The 21,747-nt window shown below is 42.9% G+C and overlaps 1 protein-coding gene across 2 annotated transcripts in view; it reads right to left on the bottom strand.

Moving 5' to 3' along the window:
- Positions 1–21,747, bottom strand: part of FAM193A (family with sequence similarity 193 member A) — a 328,734-nt gene that overhangs the window by 235,887 nt on the left and 71,100 nt on the right. For both annotated transcript variants that reach the window (XM_030191118.1, XM_030191119.1), the window contains exon 5: positions 17,847–18,014. In XM_030191118.1, coding sequence (XP_030046978.1) covers positions 17,847–18,014 — 168 coding nt within the window. The remainder of the gene's footprint in view (positions 1–17,846; positions 18,015–21,747) is intronic.

The raw sequence follows: 21,747 nt of genomic DNA, 5'->3' as shown, positions 1-21,747 counted from the left end.
GGGGGAAAGCTGATGCCTCCTGTCTGCAGAAGTAGTCACACAAGGACCTGTGCCAGCAACCCCAGTGAGCTACAGATAATGAACTAAAACTCAGGGCAGCGGAGGCTCAAAACACTCCTGGGTCCACTGATATAAGGACCTAGTTCCAGAAAAACAGACTGTGGATTGCCGACTAGGAAGAAGGGGGGCAGGTTCATCTCCCCTAAATCGTACTGCATCACCAGTACAATATCATCTGCTGGAGGTTAAGTAATAGTGAAGGATTCCAGCTAGACTTTATACCGGTGATGTCACTGGAACAATTCAGTATCTTTATCTTCATCTGAAAAGGGATCACAACCTATTGGTCTGGACTGGTCCAACAGGATGAAAAGGAAATGGAATTGTTTTACTTATGTCCACAACACTTGTAATTGGGTGCAACAAGTGCCGTGAGCATGTTCTGTCCTTGATAATCACTCAAACTTCCAGCAAAGAACCAAAAATTCCCACACATCAATAATTATACAGTTTAAATTTAAATACACTCAAAACTACTTATGAAATCAAGGTCCATAAGAATAAAAAGATGAATAAATTAAAGAGTTTTATGTTTACTTTATCATTAAAAAATAACTATTTATAGTTAAGTATTTTGTATGGTGTCTAGACAAGTCTATACATCATCTGAGAAGTTCTGAGAGAAGAGAACATTTCTGTGGGTAAGTGACATTATTTTATTCTGTGCCTGGTAACTTAAAGATTGGAGTTTAAAAGAGGAATTGTAGGATACTGATAAACACAGCCAGAATTAGAAAAAAAAAAAAAGAGAGCAAATTTCATTAGATCGTCTCCATACCCTTTTCCCCATAGTTTTAAAACTTTAATTTTCTGCCACAGCATTAACAGATAGTGTCTAGAAGGCACAGTAGAGCCTAGTTCAGTCTTAGAAAATAAAAAAATAAAAATAAAATAGAGAGAAGCAAGCATTATTAACTAGTTTCCATAGTGTACACCCCTTTTCCCCATAGTTTTAAACTGAAACTTTCTCTAAAGGTAGAAACGTAACAGCCAAGAGTAAAAACAGGATAGTAGCAAGGTTTAAACTGTCCTAAAAGAAAGTTATTTTCTGTTCTTGCCTGCTGGAGAGGTAGCACTACTACTAACCTAAATTAGGTATTAATTAAAGTGTGAGGAAGTAGAATATTTGCAAAGGTTACTAAGGGCAATCTGATTACTGGGCTAGCTTCAAATGGTTTGTTTGAAACACTCTTCTTAGAATGCAAACTATATAAAGAGGAAAGGTCCCACTTAACTTTCTTTCTGCAAAGTTCTGAGAGAAGAGAACATTTCTGTGGGTAAGTGACATTATTTTATTATGTGCTTGGTAACTTAAAGATTGGGGTTTAAAATATGAACTATAGGATAATGATAAACGCAGTTAGAATTTAAAACAAAAAAGCAAACTTTCTAATTAGCTAGTCTCTATACCCTTCACACCTTGTTCTAAAACTTGAATTTTCTTCCACAGCATTAACAGATAATCTCTAGAAAACACAGTAGGGCCTAGTTCAGTCCTCATTCCCACACACCCTCCCCAAAAACCACCCAACCCTAACTCAAATCTTCTTTTATAGTCAATTATTCTAATTAGAACAAGAGGAGAGTTTTCAATAGAGTTTTTTTTTTTTTTTTTTTAATTTCTTTATTGCATTTTAATATACATAATAATATTCAATCAAGAATAATATAACACTATACTGAAAAATGGTCAACATGAAGAAAAAAGAAATAGGAAATTAACAAACTGTTATCGTCCACAAGTTAAGTAAGTGATCCAAGAATTATGAAACATTAAACAAGTTGTTAAGTACCCAGCTTGTAATCAATTTTGTTAAACCAAGACTGCGCCATGTTCTGCCAACTTACTCAAAGCTGCTTTACAGTGTTACATTCGGGTCTAGATTTTCACAATAATACTCTCTCTTCCTTTCAGAAAATCATCCAACTGTTGGGGTTCAAAAAATTGATATTGTTTTGTGTGAAGGAAAATCCTACACACACAAGGAAATTTCAAAAGAAAGTTTGCTCCCAGGGCTACTGCCCTAGGACGCAAATCTAGAAATAACTTACGTCTCTTTTGGGTTTCCCTGGATAAATCCGGGAAAACCCTTACTTTTGAACCCATAAATAAAGAACTTAAATGTCTCAAGGATAATCTGAGCACTGCATCTCTATCTAATTCTAATGCAAAAGTCACTAACAAAGTGGTTCTTTGCGTGACCACCTCCAAGGATGATTCCAGAAAAGCCGTCAAATTCATTGCATTTTTCAATAGAGTTTTACATTTAATTTGTTTCTGAGACGCAAACACTAAATAAATTACAAATTACACCAACCTTAAGGTTCTTCAAATTCATCTGATACCCCCAGTACCTTAAGAAGTTTTAATTAAACAACTCTATAATACTAAGATGCAGACAGTAGTCCAGCAGCGAGAGGGGTGCTATCCAGTCTTTGCATCGAGCACACACATATAACCTCTCACCACCTGGGAGATTATCATACATGTGACACTCAATGTGAAAGACTCCTAGCTCTCAGAGAATGAGTCCATTCTCTTTAGGCTAGAGTAGCAGACTTGGAGGAGTTCAGGGACACAGAGAGGTACATAGAGGAAGCCTACAGGGACGTTGTAAAGAAGTCCCACCTCCAATCTGGCAGCACATGTGCTGCCTTGGAAGAGGGAAGTCTTCTAAAAGGAGAGCATCACACTGATGCAGCTGAAAGTAATACTGTAGCCAGGACCAGCACACCAGGGGATGTGGTATCCTATTTCACCAAGGAAGTGTCACCAGTAGCTAGTGCCCAGGAGGGAATGTTTAGGATAGCTGTTGTAGTTGGTGATTCGATTTTTAAGCATGCAGACAGCTGGGTGGTTGGTGGACATGAGGATTGCCTAGTCACTTGCCTGCCTGATGCGAAGGTGGCGGACCCTAATGCATGACCTAGAAAGGATTTTAGATAGTGCTGGGGAGCAGCCAGCTGTCTTGGGCCATGTTGGTACCAAATGACATTGAAACATGTGGGAGAGAGGTTCTGGAAGCCAAATTTAGGCTCTTACATAGAAAGCTCAAATCCAGAACCTCTAGGGTAGAATTGTATGAATGCTACCTGTTGCAAGCGCAGGGCCCAAGAGACAGGCAGAGTTCCGGAGTAGAGAGCTGCACGGCTTCCGTCCCCGCGGGATTCCCGCGGGGACGGAGGCAGTTCCTGCGGGGTTCCCGCGGGGATGGAACCAGTTCTGTGGGCTTCCCGTGGAAGTGTAAGCTGCATCTGCACCAGCCTCTCATCTACCGAATACCAATTTATTTGAGTGCTGTCTCCTCCTCCTCTTCTTCCTTGCTTTAACAGCATAAATGTGGAAAGTCTTCCATTAAGGAGGTGGTAGAGTCACAAATGATGACGGAATTCAAAAAGGCGTGGGATGAACACAGAGGATCTCTAATTAGAAAATGGAAGTTATATAAAAGCTAACCTTAAATGGCTGCATGTGTGTGGATGTGTCAAGTGACGCTTAGATGGCGACTCTGGCTGTGATGAACTAGAGCTGATACCTGGCAGACTTGTATGTTCTGTGTCTCATACATGGCAATCTGGTGTAGGATGGGCTGGAAAGGGCTTAGACAGCAACTTCAGTGGCTGGAACATGAGGACAGTGCTGGACAGACTTTTACGGTCTGTGTCCCACAAATGAGAACATGAATAGGCTGGAGTGGGCTTCGATGGCAACTCCAGCAGTTGGAACATAAGGATGGGGCCAGATAGACTCCTGTGGTCTTTGTTCCAGAAACACGAAAGAAAGACCATAATCAAGTATATAATATCACACTCGTTGATTTAATGATGAATTGATCATGAGTGTGACTATTGGGTAGAGTGGACGGACCGTTCAGGTCTATTTGCTGTCACTTACTTTGTTACTATTAATCCTCTTTGCTCCCAGGCTGGTGCACAGACCTCAGCTCTGACACAGGCACGAGAATCAGATGTCACCTGACCTACTGGCGCGTGCATGTGGCGGCCTCTCAGCACACAATCCCAGTGAATCAGAGACAAATCTTACATGTGCGCACCAGAGTGTTCCAAGTTCCAACTTCTGGTCCGTCCTTGCCTACAGTGCTGTGGCTCAAATCCAGAAAGGGAGCTGACTGGAACTTTCTTTTATGTACTATTAAATTCTTACGGGGATGGGTTAAATTCTTGCGGGGACGGGTGGGGACGGGTTGGGATGGTTTAAATTTTTGCGGGGATGGGTGGGTACGGGTAAGATTCCAGCGGGGATGGGTGGGGACGGGTAAGATTCCAGCAGGGACGGCGGGGATGGGTAGGATTTCTGTCCCCGTGCAACTCTCTATTCCGGAGTCTCAATGTGTGGATGAGGCAATGGTGCAGGGAGGAGGGTTACAGATTTGTTAGGAACTGGGCAGCATTCTGGGGAAGAAGGAGCTCCACCTTAACCAAGGTGGGACCAGACTGCTGGCATCAGCCTTTAAAAAGGAGAGAGAGCAGCTTTTAAAATAGAACGTAGGGGAAGGCCAACAGTCGTTCAAAAACACATGGTTCGGAACAAGGTATCTTTCAAAGATATCACCAAAACAGGGAAGATAGGGTATCCCAATAGCGAGGTTGCAAAACAGCCCATAGTAGATCAGCAGTCCTCAAATAAAAATCAGACAAAAGACAGCAAACTAAAACTGTCAACTACTGAGCAAGATGTAAATAGGAACAAGCAACACAGTTTGAAATGTCTATATGCGACTGCCAGAAGCCTAAGAAATAAGATAGGAGAGTTAGAATATATTGCACTAAATGAAAAATTAGATATAATATGCATCTCTGAGACCTGTGGACGGAGGGTAACTAGTGACACACTGTCAAACCAGGGTACAAATTATATCATAGAATTCTGCAGGAAACAAAGCACATTTTGGAATCACTATGAATTGAAATTCCATGTGTAAAGGGGAAAAGAATACCGATAGGGGTGTACTACCATCCACCTCACCACGGTAAAAAGGCAGATGTAGAAATGTTATCAGAAATTGAGGAGGCTAACAAACTAGGCAACACAATAATAATGGGTGATTTCAATTACCCCGATATTGACTGGGAAAATGTAACATCAGGGCATGCTAAAGAGTTAAAATTCCTTGACGAAATGAAGGAATGCTTTATGGAGCAGCTGGTACAGGAGACAACAAGAGAAGGAAAAATTCTAGACATAGTCCTTAGTGCATGATCTGGTGTTGGGGCCGCTTCATAACAGTGATCATAATATGATCAGATTTGATATCCGCTTTGGAGTAAGTACACACAGAAAATCCAATATGTTAGCATTTAACTTTCAAAAAGGGGACTATGATAAAATGAGAACGATGAAAAAACAAAAAAAACTCAGAGGAGTAGCTGCAAAGGTAAAAAATTTTCATCAGGCATGGATGCTGTTCAAAAATATCACCCTAGAATTCCAAGCCAAATACATTCCGCGTATTAAAAAAAGGAGGACAGAAGACCAAACGACAGCCGGCATGGTTAAAAAGTGAGGTGAAGGAAGCTATTAGAGCTAAAAGAAAAACTTTCAGAAAAATAGAAGGATTCAACTGAAAATAATAAGAAACAGCATAAGGAATGGTAAGTCAAATGCAAAGCGCTGATAAGGAAAGCAAAGAGAAACTTAGAAAAAAAAAAAAAAAGATTGCGTTGGAGGCTAAAACACAGTTAAAATATTTTTAGGTATATTAAAATCTACAAGCCGGCAAAAAAATCGGTTGAACCGCTAGATGATGGAGGGGTAAAACAGGCACTCAGGGAAGACAAAGCCATAGTGGAGAGATTAAATTAACTCTTTGTTTCAGTCTTCATTGAGGAAGATTTGGGAAAGATACCGGTGCCAGACATGGTATTCAAAGCTGAGTCAGAGAAACTGAATTACATCTCTATAAAACTGGAGGACGTAATGACGCAATTTGACAAATTAAAGAGTACCAAATCTCCTGGACCGTATGGTATTCATTCCAGAGTACTGAGAGAATTGAAAAATGAACTTGCAGAACTATTGTTAGTAATATGTAATTTATCTTTAAAATCAAGCATGGTACTGGAAGATTGGAAGGTGGCCAAAGTAAAGCTGATTTTTTTAAAAGGTTCTAGAGAAGATCCGTGAAGTTATAGACCGGTGAACTGTACGTCGGTGCCGGGCAAAATGATAGAGACTATTATAAAGAACAAAATTACTGAGAATATTCAAAAGCATGGATTACTAGCCAACATGGATTTAGTAAATGGAAATCTTGCATCACCAATCTATTACATTTATTTGAAGGGGTGAACAAACATGTGGATAAAGGTGAGCCGGTCGATATCGTGTATCTGGATTTTCAAAAGGCGTTTGACAAAGTATCTCATGAAATAAATAAATCTTAAAATGGTCAAATATGTAGAAAAGGAGACAGTGAAAGCTAGAAGGATGTTTGAGTGCCTAGGTAGAGGAATGGCCAGTAGGAAAAAGGAGGAGATGATGCTCCTGCAAAAGACTCTGATAAGACCTCATTTAGAATACTGTGCACAATTCTGGAGACTGCACCTTCAAAAAGATATAGACAGGATGGAGTTGGTCCAGAGGTCTTCATCATACAGTGTATGGGGACAAAGATATCAATATGTAATTTTTTGGTAGAAAGATGGGAGAGGGCAGATATGATAGAGACATTTAAATACCTATGCAGCATAAGTGCAAAGGAGGCGAGTCTCAATTGAAAAGAGGCTCTGGAACAAGGGGGCATAAAGGAAATGCTTCTTCATGGAAAGGGTGGTGAATTCGTGGAGATGAAAATAGTATCTGAATTCAAGAGAGCAAGGGACATACCTAGTTTCTCTAAGGGAGCAACAGGGAGAGTAGGTGGCACAGACAAGCAGACTGGATAGAACATATGGTCTTTATCTGCCTACATTTTCTCTGTTTCACATACAATGGAGAAATCACCTTAAGAAAGGAAGGAACCATTCAAAGAGAAACAAAAGACAAAAAGGCATCCCGAGAAGACAAGGCCTTTAGCTCGGAACCTCTTCAAACCAAGGTAATTGTGAGCAGACAGACTTGTCTTGAGAGTAAGGTCCTTAATGGAGGCCAAGCATAGAGGCTCCAATGGAGTCTCGGCCAGCACTTGAAGAACTAGACTATGTCCCATAAGGGAAAGGAGGGACATATTGTGGGGCACAAATGCACCGCACGTCTTAGGAAATGGGCCACAACTCCATACAAGGTCAGGGAGGTGCCCTTCACCTTACCCCGAAAGCTGGAAAGAGCAGCAATCTGGACTCTCAGGAAGCCCAATACCAGCCCCTAATTCAGGCCTTGCTGCAAGAATCCCAGAATATCAGGAACCTGTACCCTCTATAGGCACACTCACGGTCCCATACACCACATCTCAAGAGCCCTCCAAACCCTGACATAAGCCAGGGACGTGGAAGACTTCCAAGAGTAAAGTAACCACTATGGTAGAAAAGTTGTGCTTCTCTAAGCGCTTCCTATCAATTACCAAACCGTAAGCCAGAACGAATCCGGACTTACTATTTCTACCAGAGCTTGCCAGAGAAGACCCCAACCCATGGGAAATGGGAGAGACTTGCCCTCCAAAAGGCTCATGACATCTGTATATCACAGCCTGTGAGGCTAATCCCAAGCCACTAGCAAGACCAGATAAGGCTGATGTGCAAATCCAGCTCAAGGAAAGACTTTATCAGAGGACAGGGAGGGAAAACAGAGAGGTTCTTCCATCATCCATGGCTGGCTTGAGAGTCTGGCTCCCTTCGATGACTGAAGAAATACTCCAGAAGCCATCAGATTGAACAGTCAGGGGGCCCCGACAGATCAGAATGAGCTCAAAGGCCTACTGCCCCAGCCGCCATTCTCCCAGATCCATGCAAGAACTGAAAAAGTCCACTTGCACATTGTCTTTACCTGTAATATAGACCACTGAGAGGGCTTGCAGGTGTACCTCTGTCCACAGAGGCACATTGCTTCCAAGGCCACAGCCCGACTCCTGGTGCCTCCTTGTTTGTTGATATAAGCAAATGCAGCAGCATTGTCCTACATCACCCTGATCGCCTTTCCCTGAAGGAGTGGCAGAAACTCCTGCAGGGCCAGGCACACTGCTTGGGTCTCCAGGTGATTGATGAGTTCATTTCCCCTACACCACACAACCCAGGTAAGCAAGCTCCCCAGCCAAGGAGGCTCACATCCGTGGTGACAATCAGCCCTCAGGAGGTAGACTAGGCTAGCCCACCAGATCAGAATGATTCTCGCCTTTGGCGAGAGAGACAAGGGGGCAGTCAAAGTCCTGAGCCAAAGTCCTGAGAGACCAATGCCCACCAAGACAACTCGGCCCACTGCAGTGGCTACAAGTGAGCCTTCACCCAAGGCATCACCTCCAGTTGCAGCTGTGGAGCCCATACCGTGGGAACTGGGAGTTCACACAACCTGTGCTTCTGTATCTGAAGCTTCTCTGTCCAGTCCTTCAGAAGAAACACTATTCCCCAGGTATTTCAGTACCTGAGGGGGAACCAGGTGACTCTTGCCTCTATTCATGACCCAGCCCAGAATCTCCAACCAACAGAGAACCTGAGAGGTGGCCAGATTGGCCTTCGTAACTGAATCCGCCTAAATCAGCCAGTCATCTAGGTAAGGATGTACCCTGATCCCCTGGCGATGCAAAAAGGCAGCGATCACCACCATAACCTTGAATAAAGTGTACGGGGCCATGGGCAGTCCAAAGAGCAAGGCCCAAAACTGAAAATGACACCCAAAATCACAATTGTGATGGGATGGGATGGGAATGTGCAGATAGGCCTCGGTGAGGTCCAGGGATGCCAAGAACTTGCCTGGTCGAATGAAGGAAATCACAGACCTGAGGGTTTCCAAGCGAAAATGTTGCTTCCATAGACAGGCACTGACCTCCTTCAAGTCTAAGATGTGGCAGAAGGAGTTGCCCTTCTTTGATACAATAAAGTACATGTAATATTGTCCCTGCCCTTGCTCTTCACAGAGCACCAGTTTCAAAGCCCCTAGCTCTACGAGATGCTGGAAAGTAAGGGTGATGGCCTGTCGCTTTTGTTCCGAACCACAAGGGAAAGTCATGAAAGCAGCAGGAACAAGGCACACAGGCTCCAGGGAGCAACCCCTCTCGACCACTTCCAAAATCCACTGGTCCGAGGTGATGAAAGCCTCCTCGTGACAAAAGAGGGTTAACCTGCCCCCAAACCCTGCAACCCTGAGAGGCCTGGCACGTCCTCAATGGGTAGGATGGGCTGCTGAAGCTCCTCCTGTGGTGGCTAGAAGGCTGGCTCTCCTAGGACCCCAAAAGGAGACCAACTGAAAAGGCCTCCCTGACCAAAGGCCTGGAACGGAGCACACCAGGCTGGCCGAAAGTGACCCACTTCCCTCAAGCAGCATGTGAAAGAAAGAGTGCTGGGAAACCTTTAATCTTAACTCTGGGAGATGAAGGGACCACGCTGCCCTCACATCCTTCACCAGCTTCTCCACATCCTCTACCAAACAGCCCCTGAAAAGGCAGCTGACTAAGAAGCTTCTTCAAGTCAGCATCTGCCACCCAGTGGCAGCCCACTACAACTGAGCAGACTGACAAACCAATTCTCAAAACCTACTGCCGGTGGTAAGGCCACTTAGCATGATCTGTGCCAAATGCTCAGAGGACTAACATGGGAAACAATGTGAGTGGCAGATATGGCCACAAATTGTATTTAAATACAGTCAAACGTATGCTAATGACATAATTTGCTATGCCTTCCCAATGCCGAGAGAACAGCACACAAATCAACCCTGTTCTTACTGCTGGAAAGATAACACCAGCTCGGAGCTGGCGGTGGAAGGTTTTAAGAGAGGATTTCTTTTGATTCCCCAATTTAAAATCTGCCAGTTTTGATTTCTTTTAGAAGTGGAAGAAATCCCACACAAGCCTGTAAGCAACAGTATTACGAGAGAAATGTGTGCGAGTCCAGGCAAATCTGAAAGTAAATCACACACTGTCACCTGTTTTTTTTTTGTGCTTAAATATAAGCTTTCCAAGTTTTAAAAAAATGAAAAGTTCATATTTAAGGACACAGAAGAGTAGTGCTGATGTGTGCTTCATGGTCAGGTTTGCCTGGCACATGCATACAAGAGCTGCACTTACCGCAAAAATCTTCTGCACACGTGCCAAGCACGTTCCTTCCTCTTGATTTCGCTTTTACAGTACGCATATAATTTGAATATCATTTTCTTTATGCATTGGAGAGCTAATTTTCTGTACTAGTTTGACACTATGGGGTGTGCACTGTTGGCCTTACCACAGGAGTTATGAGAATCAGCCTGTGAGTGAGAAACCAGGCAGACCAAATCATAAAGGACATCCGCCAGACAGGCTGTGCCAAATTCCAGGTGGGAGACTTCAGGGGACTCCAGTAGCTGCTGAAGCCAGTGCAGCATGATACATGTCACAGCCACCACAAATGGCTGCTTGGATACTGGAAGTCCCCACTCAGAAAGCCAGGTGTAAATACTGCTCTACTCACTTGTCATGGAGCTCCCGGAGGGCCAAGTCACCCTGAACAGGAACAGCAGTCACTTCAGTGACCACTGTGATGAGGGTGCCCACCTTTGGGAACAACCAATACCTCTCCACCTTCTCAGAGGCAAAAAAGGCAATCAACAGTCCAGGCCCCCTTGAGAACCTCATCCAGGGAGACGCCCATCCTGCCAGCATCATGTGAGAGCCTTATGAAGGGGGAAATGCTTCTGGTTTCCCACAAGGCTTTCCCTCAGAGGGGTCCCACAGAGGGAGCTTTGAGCATCCTAAGAGTTTCTATAACCTTACTGATGAAGACGAGAGAACTCTTGCGGCAGAAGAGCAGGATCACATGGGACAGGTCCTCCCCCCCTCCCCCCGATAGGGGAATCTCATCTAAATCCAGGTACAAAGAAAACAGAGTCACAAAGCATCTAGGTTGTTCTCAGATGACCCACAGCTGACCAGGGCATTCATGATTCCACCCCCCCTTCCCCCTGCGACACTTGGCTCCCTCAAGGCCACGAACTGTAGAGGAACCCAGGGGAATACACTCAAACAGGGTGAGTGGGCAAGGAAGGGTGGAGGAATGGGGACCTGCACCCCTCAGGCAGGGTACCGCAGGATGAGCCACAAGCCTCACCCAGTGGATATTAAGGAGCACAACTGGGGATAGCAGAGCCCAGCGCTGCGCTACGCTCAACAAGATATGGTCTGAGGACCAGATAACCTGGGAGCAGCCATGAGGCTCAACAAAGCTGCTTGGCCGTGGCCAGCGGAGCAGGGAGCTAGGCCAGAGACCAGGAGTGCCAGACAGCATGACCTACAATCGGCTGAGGTAGAGAAAATACTGGATCTTTCCAGGGAGTATCACCAGATCCTAGCCACTACTCAATTGACCTCCCCTTGTTCCTTCTCACCCAGTACTTCCCTCGCCCTTAATTGTCTTGTCTGTCTGTATTTTTAGATTGTAAGCTCTATTGAGCAGGGACTGACTCTGTGTCAGGTGTTCAGCGCTGCGTACGTCTGTTAGCGCTATACAAATGCTAATAATAATAATACCGGTGATGTCACAGAGGAAAAAAACGGAATTTTACCACTCCATCTGCTCATAGGAGGGGATAACACCCATTTTTGGCTAGCAAATATGAATCAGCCCTGCACATTCAGTGGGTCCAGTACTATTTTTATCTTGATATTTATAAAGTTCTGGACATCTATAAATCCACAGCGAGTAGATGGTATATGTGTATATGTTTCAAATGTAAAGAGAACTAGGATGAGTGTATAAGGTAAGATCGTATTGAAAAGGGATTAAAGCTGAGAATACAACTAAAACTAGGTTCAGAATAAGATAATAGTATGCACTTTAGATATGCCAAAATGTGTTTTTCAAAGGTGAGGACTTTTTCAAAGGTGTGGATTGTGATTCAAGGCAGGGATACATGCTCAAGCTTTTTTGAGGTGCTGTCCAATACAATGTCAGAAAGATTTGTTCAAGCTTTTCATATTTGTGCACAACATAATCAAATTTTAAATGTATCAAAAGTGCCTCCTTCGAAAGTACAGTAATAGCATTTGAGTGACTGCATCACTCCATACTACAGAAAAAGCAGCCTTGAGCAAACAAATATATATTAATGCTTTGATGGCTTCCAAGGCATATAAAAGGTATGTATTTAAGTGAATAGGTGCTTGTCAGCATGCCTATGGGCCAAGTGGAGAGTATTAATAGAGCTCTATAGAAGCTGCTCCTCCTGCAAACTCTAAATAAGTTTTCAGAGAGTAATGAATACCTATTTTTTTCTATTTTACCATGCATCTCTATCTGCCTAGGGATGTGCGTTCGTTTGAAATATTTCCTATGTTGTTTTCTGTCATTTAATACCCAAAACGATAGGGGGGGGGGGGGGGAAGAGAAGAAACTTCAAGTTTTTTTCATGTGTCCTTAATAGTGTGCAAAGACTTGTGAGGCCACCGCTTGAAGTCTCGGCAGCCATTTTAAACAAGCAATAGCAGCAAGACGGATCAGAAGCAGTGGCAGGAAAGAGTGGGGATCATTCCTGCTCCGAAGCAAGCCACTAGACCACAAGGGTGACTTCAGGTATGTGCGGGGAGGGCACCCAGGAATGGAGGGGAGGTGGATGCAGAGTGTGGGTGCAGGGAGGAGGGAAAAACGTGGCAAGGAGGTTAGATTAAGAACAGGAAATGGTACGAGGCTATCTAGCCCAATGGGTTGAAGGCAGTAGGCGAAGACTGCCGCCACACTGGTTCACCCAAAACAACAGCAAAAGATTTTTAGAAATAAGGAACTGCCTATGCATGGTCCATCTGTAAAAAGTCAAAAGCTGTTCCAGTTCGTAGGCAGTGCCTTAAAAGGTGAAGAACAAAATATTTCTTTTTTAATTGACAGCTTTTGAATTTATTTCAAAGCTTCCCATATGTAAATATAAATAATAAGAAATAAAAACTGAATATCACTAAAACAGCTTCAAAAATTATTGCTAGTAGAAAGAGAACTAATAAAGGCTGCATTTTGTGCTCATTTTTCTACACTGTTCTGTACAATAAAGTAATACATGGCCAAATTTCAGTGAGGAGATTCTATTTACAGAATAAACCACTACTAAACGGACTTGGAAAAATCCACAATTCCAGGAATAACATGTATAGAATGTTTGTATGTTTGGGAAGCTGGCCAGGTGCCCTTGGTCTGGATTGGCAGCTGCTGTGGACAGGATGCTGGGCTCGATGGACCCTTGGTCTTTTCCCAGTGTGGCATTACTTATGTACTTAACTGTTATAATCTGTCTTGGGAAGCCTGATGTTATAAAGATGGAACTAAAATTAAACTCTCCTTTCATTGGGGCACATGGAATCACATCTTCACCTCATCTCTTTTGTACAAATGGATTATTCAGTTTTGAGCATATTTCAGGGACAAGTGGTTTTCATAAGTCAAAATAATAAAAATAAATATTTCATACAGATCTCTTTGCTGGGGGGGGGGGGGGGGGAGCAAGGTGACTGCGGTGCGGCAGGGGCTGGGATGGAGATTACTAGCGGCGGGGATAGGTTACATTCCCGCAGGAACGGGTGGGGATGGGTTACATAAGTACATAAGTATTGCCATACTGGGAAAGACCAAAGGTCCATCAAGCCCAGCATCCTGTTTCCAACAGTGGCCAATCCAGGTCACAAATACCTGGCAAGATCCCAAAAACATACAAAACATTTTATACTGCTTATCCCAGAAATAGTGGATTTTCCCCAAGTCCATTTAATAATGGTCTATGGACTTTTCCTTTAGGAAGCCGTCCAAACCTTTATTAAACTCCGCTAAGCTAACCGGCTTTACCACATTCTCTGGCAACGAATTCCAGAGTTTAATTACATGTTGAGTGAAGAAATATTTTCTCTGATTCCTTTTAAATTTACTACATTGTAGCTTCATCGCATGCCCCCTAGTCCTAGTATTTTTGGAAAGCGTGAACAGACGTGTCACATCTACCCAGTTCAACTCCATTCATTATTTTATAGACCTCTATCATATCTCCCCTCAGCCGCCTTTTCTCCAAGCTGAAAAGCCCAAGCCGCTTTAGCCTTTCCTCATAGGGAAGTCGTCCAAATCCCCTTTATCATTTTTGTCGCCCTTCTCTGCACCTTTTCTAATTCCACTATATCTTTTTTGAGATGCGGCGACCAGAAATGAACGCAATATTCAAAGTGCGGTCGCATCATGGACCGATACAAAGGCATCATAACATCCTCATTTTTGTTTTCCATTCCTTTCCTAATAATACCTAACATTCTATTTGCTTTCTTAGCCGCAGCAGCACACTGAGCAGAAGGTTTCAACGTATCATCGACGACACCTAGATCTCTTTCTTGGTCCGTGATTCCTAACCTGGAACCTTGCAACCTTGCATGACATAGCTATAATTAAGGTTCCTCTTTCCCACATGCATCACTTTGCACTTGCTCACATTAAACGTCATCTGCCATTTAGATGCCCAGTCTCCCAGTCTCGTAAGGTCTGCTTGTAATATTTCACAATCCTCCCGCGATTTAACGACTTTGAATAACTTTGTGTCATCAGCAAATTTAATTACCTCACTAGTTACTCCCATCTCTAGGTCATTTATAAATATGTTAAAAGGCAGCGGTCCCAACACAGAGCCCTGGGGAACCCCACTAACTACCCTTCTCCATTGAGAATATTGACCATTTAACCCTACTCTCTGTTTTCTATCTTTTAACCAGTTTTTAATCCACAATAGAACTCTACCTCCTATCCCATGACTCTCCAATTTCCTCTGGAGTCTTTCATGAGGTACTTTGTCAAATGCCTTCTGAAAATCCAGATACACAATATCAACCGGCTCCCCTTTATCTACATGTTTGTTCACCCCTTTAAAGAAATGTAGTAGATTGGTGAGGCAAGGTTTCCCTTCACTAAATCCATGTTGACTTTGTCTCATTAATCCATGCTTTTGAATATGCTCTGTAATTTTGTTCTTAATAATAGTCTCCGGCACCGACGTCAGACTCACCTGTCTATAATTTCCCGGATCTCCTCTGGAACCTTTTTTAAAAATCGGCGTTACATTGGCCACCCTCCAATCTTCCAATACCACACTCGATTTTAAGGATAAATTACATATTTCTAATAGCTCCGCAAGCTCATTTTTCAGTTCTATCAGTACTCTGTGATGAATACCATCCGGTCCAGGAGATTTGCTACTCTTAAGTTTGTAGAACTGCCCCATTACATCCTCCAGGTTTACAGAGAATTCATTAAGTTTCTCCAACTCCTCAGCTTCGAATACCATTTCCGGCACCGGTATCCCACCCAAATCTTCCTCCGTGCAACTCTCTACTGAGAAGCCACTGGCAGCAAGAGATGCTACAGACACAGCTTCCCAGTTCGCTGTAGCAGCTCAAGAGTGGATTCTGTAGCAAGAATTAGAAACTTTTGCAGCAAAGTTTCTGAAATTCTCTAGTGATTATTACATGGCACATTTGTATAGATTTATGCCTATTCAACAGTGCAACATTGCAGTTTTTTGTTTTTCTTTTAGAAAGCTGTTTCCCTACATTTCTTGTAGGTCAATATAATTCACTGCTGTTTTTTGTTGTGTTTTTTTTTTGAGAGGAAAAGGAAAAGGATCTTAGTGATTGGTATTGGGAAGGGAGAAGGGTGATAAAAGTAGGGAAAGAAAAGGAGACAGAAGAAACGGAAGGGATTTCAATGGAGTAGGGGACACTTGATGAAAGGTAAATGGAAATCAGTGAAGAGAGGAAAGCATGATGAGAGAAAGAGAATATGGGGAATTCGGGATCATGGAGTAAAATCTGGAATCAAGAGACTGAGCATCCACTTTCATATACCTTTACTCCCAACACCAATTCCTTCTCTCACTTACATCCCACAACATTCCCTTCCGATTCTCTCATTCACATCATCCAACCCCTACCACCACCAAACCTGCTCACTACTCTAGGCTTGGCAGAAGACAGACAGTGGTGGTGTGGCGTCTGACCATGTCTGCCTCCTCTCTGTACCCAGAATCAGAGCCTCAGTTTGAACTTAGTACTCTGAAGTGTGACGCTCCAGCCCTGGACAGCAGAAGTCAATAATGCAACCAGACATGCTAAGTCACACAGAATCATCTGGCATTGTCTCACCAATTTCTCTCCCCCCCCCCCCCCCCCCCGTTCTGTAGGTTCAACATCTCCCTTCCCCTTGCTTTTGTGCCCCCCCCCCCCCCAGTGGGCCCTAAAAGCTTGCCTGTTCGCCATCAGGCTCTCTGGGCAGCCCCAGGGTCTTTCCCTCTGTTGCAACTTCCCGTTGCCACATAGGCAGAACATGGCAAAGAGAAAGAAGGCTCGGCACTTCTGGAGAGAACTTAACGTATGCAGTGCTGGGGAACCTGCAAGTCTGTAAGGCCTGCACGGCAGCAAGGGAGAGGGGGAGGCAGAGGGAATGAAAGGGAAGATGCCAGACACACAGGACAAAGAGGGTGGGAATACTGTACTTGAACAGAAAGGACGTATGCTGCACTTGGATGGAAGGGGAGGGAGGAGGGGACATGTGCTTGAAGGGAAGGGAGAAGAGGAAATGCTGCAACTGGAAAAAAGGGAACAGAGGGGGGAAATGCTGCACTTGGATGAAAGGGGGGAGAGAGAGAGCGTCGCACAAGGAGAAAGGAAAGAATGCCATGATGATGGGGGGGGGGGAGGGAGAAGAGGAGATGCCAAGATTGTGGGGTTGAGGGGAGAGGAAGAGATGCCAGGATCTGCAAGGAAAAAAGGAACAGGGAAAAGTGCTGAACCTGCAATGGGGAGACAGAACAGGAGCAAGGAAATAGGAGCACTTGCTGGACCCCTGGGGGAGGCAGGAGGAGGAAAGAGAGAAAAAGAGATGACAGCTTGGTTGGGGGGAAGACAGAGGGAGAGATGCAGGCACGTAAGGGGGGGGGGGGGGGCATAGGGATACCGAAGAGTTATGTTAGATAGGGCAAGAATAGGGACACAGATGGGAAATGCTCAACATGGCAGGGAGATAGAGGCAGGAATACAGGGGTGATGCTGGGCAGGATAGATAGGGAAGGGACACAGAGAGAAGATGGATGGTGGTCATAGAGAGAAAAGACGTGCCAAATGGACAAGGAAACTGGCAAAGGTAGTTAAGAGAAGACAAGAGAAAAGCATAAACCAGAAACTGGGACCAACACCATAAGAAAAATAATGACCAGACGACAAACGTAGAAAAAATTAATTTTCTACTTGCTTTTGGAATGTGTATCTGACAGAACTGGTTTTAGACATGGCTGGGGCCCAGCAAGAAAAAACTCACTCACTGGCCTTCGATCTCCAGCATAGCAGTGGTAAATCTCTAGCTTTGGGACGGGCCACCCTTGGCAACTCTGAATACAACTCAAGGCATGATTTTACTTTGTAAAGTCTGAATTGAAAGAAATGGACAGGGAGAGAGAGAGATATGTGATGCTACCACCTCTAATGCTTCAACCTGGCCTCCACCAGGTTGAACCTGCTAGAATCTGGCTGTCAGCATTTGCAGGCCCTTGCTATGGCATCATGAAGACTTGCTATAGAATGACAGCAGGCTTGAGTTATACACAACACCTATGGACAAGGGAGCTATTTTCATTTTATAAAGTTCATATTTGGAAACTCAACAACATATCAAAAATACAATTATCAACCTAGCACACGTACCTATCCACCAGTTCTTTCATCCCCTCTTTATCTTGTACCAAAGACTGGTCTTGATCATCTGCCAATGGGGTTCCAGCCTGACGATATACACAGCGTACCATGTACCGGACTTCTGACCAATAATTCTGAAGCTGTTGAGATTCTCTTTCAGTTTCTGCTGAAATTTCTCTGCAAAAATATCAAGTGAACAAGTTTAATTTAAATGTATTTACGGTTCTAGGAGTGAAGAATTCTAGTAGCCATAATGGTCCTCGATACAACAACCTATAAAAAAAAAATCCTATTAAAAAAAATCCTACAACTTCTAAGATTAGCTATAGATTTTTTGTTAATGAGTGTCCTGATCAAGCACACAATTTAGGGGAGAAAAAATCTCCCCCTCCTCCTCCCCCCACACAATTTATAGCAAACTAAAGTATTTTTTTTCCCCTGTCTGATTTCTTTAAAGAGAAAAAGGTATGTTTAGAATGGAATTTTATAATGCTGGGTTAGCTACTGGGTTGTTTTTGTTGCTTTAGAAAGAGAATTTCTATAGATTTGTTGTTGTTGTTTACACTGGTGCTTTTTGTTTTAACCTCTAATTCAAAGGAGAGAACAGCTAATAAGTATCTGAAGTCATAGCATTTCTAAGGCATTAGGTTCCTTCCCTTCCCACCCATCTTCCAAATCTTGCTCTAATTAGCTGATTTGAATTTGATAGAAGAATTTGGTATTGGTTAGAAGGAAAAACCAGGGAGGTAAAAACGTCAAATTTTTATTTTTCTCTTTTAACAGATAGCTAATTTCATTTAAGGGGACATTGTTTAGTAATATCTTATTAAATATTTCAGGCAAATCTACAAAGGCAACACACTAGATTTCACACCTCAGATACATAAAACAAGTTCAAGTTCAATTTTATTTGATATACCGCAAGTCAAAACATTATGGCTAAGTGATTTACAAAGGAAAATAATTTAACAGTGGTACAAACAGAACAGTGAAAAGTCACAACATAACAACAGACAAAAGGAACACAACTGGCAAAATTATAATTTCCAACAAACAGAGGAACAATGGAAAGAGGGGAAAAACAAAAACAGGAACACGAAACCGCTGCTAATGAATGGAGAATGGACTCAAATAATAGGTACCAGACTAAGCTTGCAGAAAGGCTTGACAGAAGGAATAAGGATACCTTATATTTCTGAAAAGATTCAGTTTTTTAAGGGAAAGTAGAAGACTGTTCCACAGAGTAGAGGTGATGATACTGAAGCAATAATTCCTAATAAAGGAAAGACAAACATGACAATGAAAAGGCACAACAAGAAGGTATTGCTGGGCGGAGCAGAGGGACTACTGAGAGGCATAAGGGGTGAGGAAACTGAAAAGAAAAGATTTACTTGAGTGCAAGACAATGATGGAGTATGTTCAAGTATTTGAAAGGAATCCTGTATGCTACAAGAAACCAGTGCTCGGATAAGAAAAGAAGAGAAACACACATCAAATATTTGTTATTTTATTTATTTTATTTGTTACATTTATAGCCCACATTTTCCCACCTATTTGTAGGCTCAATATGGCTTACATAGTACCGGAGAGGCATTACAGACTCCGGTGTAAACAAATACAAAGTGATGTTGTGGTAAGATAAAGTTCATGTGGCACAGCCACACTAGGGAATCGTACAACAGAACAGTTGTGTTATGTCCATTACGTTCTTTAGTTTTGTTGTGTTGCAGAGATCAGGCATTTATGTTGGATCGGTAGGATATGCCTTTTTAAACAGGTTAGTTTTTAGTGTTTTCCGGAGGTTTAAGTGGCCGTTCGTCATTTTCAAGGCTTTTGGTAATGCGTTCCACAGTTGTGTACTTATGTAGGAAAAACTGGACACGTAAGCCGATTTGTATTTGAGTCCTTTGCAGCTTGAGTAGTGCAGATTTAGGTACGTTCGTGTTGATTCGGATGTGCTTCTAGTTGGTAGGTCGATCAAGTCTGTCACGTATCCCAGAGCTTCACGTAGATAATTTTGTGAACCAGAGTACAGATTTTGAAAGCAATGCGTTCTTTGATTGGGAGCCAGTGTAGTTTTTCGCGAAGGGGTTTTGCACTTTCAAATCACGTTTTCCAAAGATAAGCCTAGCTGCCATGTTTTGAGCTGTCTGAAGTTTAAGGTTTGTTCTTTGCATCCCGCATAAATTCCATTGCAGTAGTCTACATGGCTTAGTACCACTGATTGTATCAGGTTGCGAAGTGTTCCCCTCGGAACGAATTGTTTCACGCGTTTGAGTTTCCACATTGAGTGGAACATTTTCTTTGTTGTGGATGTCACTTGGCTCTCTAGTGTTAAGTTGCGGTCCATTGTAACGCCAAGGATTTTCAGGCTGTCTGAGATAGGGAGGGTGTAATCTGGGGTGTTGATAATTGTGGGGTTATCCACGCTGTGTAGGTATGAGAGGATCAGACAGTGTGTTTTTTCTTTGTTGAGTTTTAGTTGAAATGAATTTGCCCAAGAGTCCATGATGTTCAAGCTGATCTTGATTTCGTTGGTGATTTCTGTCAGTTTAGATTTGTAAGAAATGAATATTGTGACATCGTCTGCATAGATGAAAGGGTTAACGCCTTGGTTGGATAAGGACTTGGCTAGTGGGGTCATCATTAGGTTGAAGAGCATCAGTGATAGAGGTGATCCTTGTGGTACTCCGCAGTCTGCTTTCCATGGTGATGATATGTTTGAGATTGATTTTACTTGATATGTTCTTGTGGTTAGGAAACCCTTGATCCAGCTAAGTATGTTTCCACCAATCCCGAACTTCTTTAGTAATCTTATTACTATATTATGGTTTACCATGTCGAATGCACTAGACATATCGAATTGGAGGAGGAGGATGTTGTTGCCTATTGCTATTTCCTGCTTGAATTTGGCTAGGAGAGTAAGTAGTATGTTTCTGTGCTGTGGAGGGGCGAAAGCCTGACTGTGATTCATGTAATATTGAGAATTTGTTTATATAATCTGTAAGTTGTTTGGCTACCATGCTTTCCATCAGTTTGACTAACAATGGAATGGATAGGCTTAATGGCTGTATTCTGCACCAATTCTAGCCTCCTGATTTAGGTAACTTGCAGACCGTGATATAGAGAATTGCAATAGTCCAGTCTAGATATGACCATGGACAGACGAAGGATCCTAAGGGAAGAGAATTCAAGCATATCTGCCTCAAACTGAAGAAGTTCCTACCAACATTTGAGGTTTGTGAAATGCAAGTATGTTATCAACTATGATCCAAAGTATTTTGACCCAGTCTCTAAAGGGAATATCGACACCATAAATGCTTGGAAAGGGGACTGGAACAGAAGTGGGACATGTGGGTGGTAAGTATGGTAAAGACAGCTAAATCATATTTAGGAGATTAAGCTTCATCTAGCTTGCAGAATCAATCTGCAACTTTGTCCAGACTTGAAGATACTGTGGCAATAGCCTAGAAGTGAGCATCTAAAGGTGCAATAATATGTATTTTGTCAGCATGAATAAAGTAACACCAAGTGACAAACAATAAATCAAACTGGGGGGAAAACAAATGTTGGAGAAAACTGGATCCAGGATAGAGCCTTTAGGAACTCCAGAGATAAGTGGTTTAGATGAGGAGAATGTAGAAGGGTGGTGAACCAAGAACATTTTCAAAGTCTGAAGCAATAATATAAACTGCTGCATACCTCAATAATATGTGAGCAAGCAAACCAGCAGGAATACACATAAGGAAATGGAACAGAGATGCAAGATTTCACATTTAAAAAAAGGCTAGCTGCTTCTTTGGTTTAAAAGGACAGTTGAGGAAAAGGTAAGTACTTTGATAGGTCTTCCTCCCATCCACAAACAGGTACAAAAGCTCCTACAACTGAAGTGTGGCTGGGAGACATCTTG

This window comes from Microcaecilia unicolor, chromosome 2, assembly GCF_901765095.1.
Source record: "Microcaecilia unicolor chromosome 2, aMicUni1.1, whole genome shotgun sequence".
In the NCBI taxonomy this organism is placed as follows: domain Eukaryota; kingdom Metazoa; phylum Chordata; class Amphibia; order Gymnophiona; family Siphonopidae; genus Microcaecilia; species Microcaecilia unicolor.
This window is presented reverse-complemented; position numbering and strand designations above follow the sequence as displayed.